At 37.3% G+C, this 6,000-nt stretch overlaps 1 protein-coding gene across 4 annotated transcripts in view; it reads left to right on the forward strand.

The window, feature by feature from the left end:
- PDS5B (PDS5 cohesin associated factor B) overlaps positions 1-5,598 on the forward strand; it is a 110,651-nt gene extending 105,053 nt beyond the window's left edge. For 2 of the 4 annotated variants that reach the window (XM_075084797.1, XM_075084806.1), the window contains exons 32-35: positions 274-716; positions 808-909; positions 3,741-3,882; positions 4,698-5,598. In XM_075084797.1, coding sequence (XP_074940898.1) covers positions 274-716; positions 808-909; positions 3,741-3,882; positions 4,698-4,733 — 723 coding nt within the window. In that variant the 3' untranslated portion in view covers positions 4,734-5,598. The remainder of the gene's footprint in view (positions 1-273; positions 717-807; positions 910-3,740; positions 3,883-4,697) is intronic. The other 2 variants (XM_075084816.1, XM_075084820.1) reach the window with 1 other exon arrangement.
- Positions 5,599-6,000: the final 402 nt, after the last annotated feature.

A 6,000-nucleotide genomic window follows, 5' to 3' on the forward strand; every position in this document is an offset into this window, starting at 1 on the left:
GGATACAAAAGAGGAAGACCTTCCACACGTCAGTGTTTTAACTGCTCACCTTTGAAATAATCTCTTTCTCTCTTGTCTGGCATTTTACATGTATGTATGTGTTTATACTTTTGTAAAGGTTTTTGAAATGGATATGATAGTCTTAGCAGGCAGCTTGTGTAGCTTGAAGACTCTTTGTCTTGTTGGGTGGGACTTTACATAGCTTTTGCATACATGGAGGTTTAATATGGCAGTTTAATTTTTTAATTTAAAGGTGTAATTTTAACTTTTCAGTCAGAGATGGAGAAGCCTAGAGGAAGGAAGAAAGCAGCCATCACAGATTCAGAAGAGAAACTAAGCATAGATGACCTGAACAAACTGGGTCAAGAACAGAAGCTTAGAGGTAGTCAACGGGGAAGGAAGAGACCTGCAGTTGTTTCAGAATCTGATGAATCACAATGGCAAGAGGAAAAAAGGCTAAAAGAAGATGTAATAGAAAGTGAAGATGAACAGAACAGTCCACCAAAGAAAGGGAGAAGAGGACGCCCTCCCAAAGCAAATAATGGGGGAACACCAAAGGAAGAACCAGTAGCAAAGTCATCAAAACGGAGCAAAAAAAAACAAACGCCAGCAGCTGCAGCAGAAGAGGAGGAGGAGGAGGAAGAAAGGCAAACTGAAAACATTGAACAAAAACCAAAAGGCAGGCAAAATAGGGCACCGAAAAGAACACCGCAAAGGTGAGTCCGTCTTCTTGTAAGCTGCATCTTTTTTATCTTTGGACATTAGTTATAATTTGATACTTTGCAATTTGGGTCTTCCTCAAAACAGAGCAGAACCATCTGAAACTAGTACAGTTGAATCAGCACAGTCTACGCCACAGAAAAGACGAGGAAGGCCATCAAAAACACCACCATCACAGCAAAAAAAAGTGTAAGTGGTGAATATTTTCTAAAATTGTGTTTAGTGAAAATTTGCCTCTGTGCACCCAATCATTTACTGAAAATATTTCAGAATACTTTAATTGACAGTTGAAAATAAATTGTCATTGTTATTTCTAAAATGTCTTCCCTAGCTGCTTCTCCTAGAGCGTCTCAAATCAGAGCAAGAGGCTACAAGTTAATGTGCTCAGGTAGCATATACGTAGCTTTGCTCTTCTAGGAGAAAAGTCAATAAAGCACATGAGGGCTTTGAAGATAGGGCTTTATTAGAACTTCAAGGAGCAAGAAGTGCTCCCATTTTGTTTTGGGCAGGGAGGAAGAATCAAATCGTTATTATGGTGAAACAGTATTGAGGAGAATAATTTTATTCTGATTCTCCTTAAATTAATCCTCACTTTCTAATTTGTGGCCTTCTTATTATCCACTTGAATCTTTTCCAAATTAATAAAATGTGCTACAATCTATGAAGGATAGTAGCTCTTGAAAATTCTGAGGCGTATTAAGCTCCAAAGTAAAAGTAAACTCTGTGGCTAGCTTCATTTTCTTGTGCCTACTCTAGGAAACCACACGTATCTCTACCTTTTCAGTACATGTATATGCAATGAATGTAAATCACAAGTGTACAAGTAGACAGGACTTAAGGGCTTACTGGTTTTGGGTTTTTTCCATATTGAGATGTTTGCCTGAACAAGCTTGTACCCTCAGTTCAAATTCTGGTTTAACACCAGATCGCGTGTCCTGGCATTTTGCAAACGCGTATTTTCCTGACCTTTCCAGTGTTCCGTTTCCCTACCTCAGGCCAGACCTCTCCTGCTCCTTTACTCTGTAACCAGAAACATGAGTCCCAACGCCGTCTTGGTTATTACAGAAGTCCCTGCTGCATGTGCAGTGGAACAAGAGCTGGAAGCTGCTACTGCCATGCAGAGAACACATGCCAACAGCTTCTTGTTGCATGATGTGCTGTGTGGCATTTGTGAAAGATGCCCTTTAGTAAATACTTAAGTAGCTTCTGATTCACTTCTTAGTAAAATCAGTGAACTCGGCATGTTTCTTTATCCCGTTTTAAACGAAGTAAACTCTGTCAGTGCATGTGACCAGTAACAGGCATAGCTGTCATTCACGTGTACGTACATTGCTGCTGGCATGAGGAGCCCAAGTAAGGTGTTTCAGGGTTCAGAGTTGTTGGGTCTATTCCAGATTTCATCCAAAAAAATATTGCTATTTTATTTTTTGTGATCAGACCACCCTTTTGACTGTCCTTTTTCCAAATCTTCAAGAAAAAGGTGAGACTGCAGTAATTCCTCAGCCTTCAGTCTTCAAAGTTGATTGTAGTCAGACCCTTCTTCCTTTTCTACATACATTATCTACAGCAGCTTTAACTGAAGGGAGTTGATAGACTGAGCAGCACTATGTACTGCAAGATAGAATATATTTAATCCAAATGCTTTTAAAACTTTCTGGGTTCCTTGGGGTTGGATCTGGCATAAGAATTTGGGATTTTACCTATGAGGTGACAGCGTGTAACCTATTTCTATTACCTAATTGGGTTACTAGTTTGCGCATGTGAACAGGCTTATTTTTGTAATATGTGAAAAGATGAACCTAGTTTGTGAATAATTCTGTTTCCTTTTCAATTCTGTTGCTTCTGTCAGCCATGGAAGGCTTGAGTTGGGCTAATTTGTATTGTTTCTCAAAGGATGTCATGTTGGTTGGTTGGTGCTGAAACCCTCACTATACCATAATTACAGTGTCCAATTTGGAGATTTTATTTTGTACAGATTTTAGTGTTGTTCTCAGGACTGAAAATTGCCTCCGCATGTGGGGTTTGATGCTGTCAGAGGACAGTTGTTCTGGATCTGTGTGCCCCCACTGGGGACTGAGGTGTGTTTGTTTTCTGCCTGGAACAGAGTTCCTCGTTTAATTTAATCCCAAGAAGTCACCTAGTTTGGGTGCACCAAAACAGCTTCATGAATCAAACCAGAGTGCAGTAAGCGAGACAATTCAGTGATTTGCTTCTGAACTGTGTTAATGACCCAAACCAAAACAGTAATGTGGCTGCAGCTGTGTAGTTTTGGATACATACCTAGTTGTTTTTTGGCTTTGTTTTAATCTTATTAAGGCTTGGGGGAACTAGTTCTCATTTTAAGCAAATGGGTACTTTTTGCTTGTGGTTCAGCTCCCATGACTAACATACAATTTAAGATATTCTTGACGGATTGTTCTTGATTATCCTGATTAAGGTATTGTTATCCTGATTATCCGTAGTTCTTAGCATGAGCTAGCTTGGAAGATTTGCATTTAGGTTCATTATAGTGTTAATTTCATAAATAGCAGTATGGGTCCTTCTAGGCATGTAAAAATATAGATGCAGTTATTCAAATTGTGTTGTGTCCGAACTCTTACGGAAGTAGAGTGCATCTATTCATGGAGTTGAATAGAAGAAAGAAACCCCGAGTACTCATCTCTGGCTGTTTGGCTTTTCCTGTTCGCTGGTTACTGTTGTGTCAGCTGCCTTTGGCCTGCATTCTGGCACTGAAGGGAACAATCTGTCTTGTCTGTAGATGCAAAAATTGTTCAACTTTGTACTCTTAGCCCTTTATTCTGGAAGAATTTGGTTTTCAAATGCTGTTGTCCAGCCTCCTAGTTTCACTTCTTCTATTCCGTGTATGGATGAACTAGATAGGTATATATGGTAGAAGTATTATATAACATGAAATTTTAAGGCTGCTGTTCCTGTGAACTAGAATGTTCGCTCTCATATGGTTTCTACAGGTGCAAACCCATATGCTGTGAAACTGATCTTTATTTTTCTTCTGTTTGTAGCCGTGCGGGACGTTCCAAACAAGCAGCCAGTAAAGAGAATGAATCTAGTGAAGAGATGGATGTATTTCAGAGTGGTTCACCTGTCAGTGATGACATTCCCCAGGAAGAAGTAATGGAAGAAGAGGAAGTTTCCACAATCAATGTAAGAGAAATACCTGAGACGTTCTGTGAGTCTTTGTGGTGTCCTCTTGTGTATTGATGTTAAGAACAGGAGAAGTCATTCTCTTAGAACTTAAACCTTCCTCCTTGAAAATGAAGTGGTTGTCAGCTGCCATTGTTGTGTAGTGTCGCTGCGCAGTAGTTTCCCAGCTGCATTTCTTAGAAAGTATCAGTTTTAGTCAAGCATCTGAAACTTTCTGTTCTGTATCGCTTTTGTTATCTGTCTGCCTGAGTTGTGTAGTACCTCTTGGGAATTATTTTCCAGGTAACTCATGCCCATTCTTCTCGGCTAGATTATAATAATAAAGTTTCTTTATACAAAACAGGCACACAAAATGAATAATACCAGAAAATAAGTATGGAATCTTGGAGCAGAATCCTACACCAATTTCTTCCTCTTACTAGCATATACAAATACATTAAAATAAGTTTATTCTTGTATTTATTTCATACAAATACGTTAGTAATGTTTGTAGTAATACTAAAAAATGTAACTGTGAATGCCTTCACACTTTTGGACCCATCTGATGATTGGAGCATCTGAGTTTATGAAAACTCTGAAAAAGGAAACGATTATTTCTGAATACTTGAAGGACGCAGGCTCAGTAACATCAAAGTTACGTCCTAGTCATTGACTGAGACTTGTACCTGTGATAAAATAAGTAATGAGTGACACTGTATAGCATTTCTCAAATATTATTGTGAAAGTAAGCATTTTTTCCATTCTAAAATATATTTTTTCTTGAATTTTTCAAAACTTTTCTGTAAAACCATATAAAACACTTTTTCTCCAAACAGGTCCGTCGCAGAACTTCCAAAAGGGAAAGACGATGAGCGAGCATGCAGTTATCCACCTTCCAGGTGAAAGCTTTGAAGAATGCTTTTAACATAAAGCTTGAGACTGAATGAAGCTGTTAGTGCACAAATGGGGTTGCTGAAAAAAAAGACAAAACCTATTTTACTTTTACTGCCCCTGCATTTGCAGTCCCTAGGTCACAAGCTTTAGCCACACACATGTTGATATCATTAACTGTGGATTTTTGTGAAGTGTAATGTGCGCTGGCTTTGTAGACATATGAACTAAAGAAGAAAACTGTAAATAGTTCTTTTTTTAATGTTTCTGACTTCTAAAGTGCTTGTATAGCTTTTATCTGCGGCTTTAAACTGACAGTACCCCACTGTTTATTGGATCTATTGATTTAAAAAGAACAGAGTTTGTCGAAAATTGATCTCAAGCAATATCTGTCAGTGTTCGTATTTGTACTCTTGTTGACATTTAACTGTGAAAAAAAAAATCAGTTGAGCAAATAGTGCCACTTTCTTTTGCCACTATTTGTTGAGAAGAAGAAGAAGAAAAGAAAAATGGTCTTTGTTTCCTTCATGAATCTAACCTAGTGTTTACCTTTAGGCACCTACCTATCACCAGAGGTGCTAAATTACTTTCTTTTGCAGTTGAACTATGTTGGATAGAATAATACAAGAGATGCAAATTGTGAAAGAAGTTGTTTGACTTGTTTTACACCTCAGTATTGATGCCAGACTTTTCTGGACTTCTAGTGGCATTGAAAACTCAAAAAGGATTTAAAATATTTTAATTTTAAAAGTGTGTTATTAAATAATGTACTGAACACCCTACCCATTTTATCTTCCCTTATCAGTTTTTATTAATCTACTGTATCAATAAAATTCTGTAACTGAGTTTTTAATAGTCTAGTATGTTAATGTGTATAGATATTTCCTTCTGAACATGAAGTTCACAAAGAGCAAATTATTACATTATAATATGAAATCTGATATATAAACATTAGTGAAAATACAGTTCTTATTACAATGTAAAGTTAATCACAAAGAAATTTTATTGATGCAGTGTGTCTTTATAAAGCTGTTCTTGAGAGCCAAGTGTTTTGTATTTTATAGTGAAGTTGCATGTTTATGAAAAATGTGCTGAAAATGGGATGTAATGTTTTTTTGGAAACTCGTATCTAGCAGTAGTATATGGTAGGTTGCCTCATGAGAGATCCTTTTATTGAGAGTTTATTGTACTTTTTTTGTTTTCTTTTGTTTTTGGTTTTTTTGAGCCAAGTTTTTTTTGGTATGAAGA

Source organism: Phalacrocorax aristotelis, chromosome 1 (assembly GCF_949628215.1).
Source record: "Phalacrocorax aristotelis chromosome 1, bGulAri2.1, whole genome shotgun sequence".
NCBI classification, from domain to species: domain Eukaryota; kingdom Metazoa; phylum Chordata; class Aves; order Suliformes; family Phalacrocoracidae; genus Phalacrocorax; species Phalacrocorax aristotelis.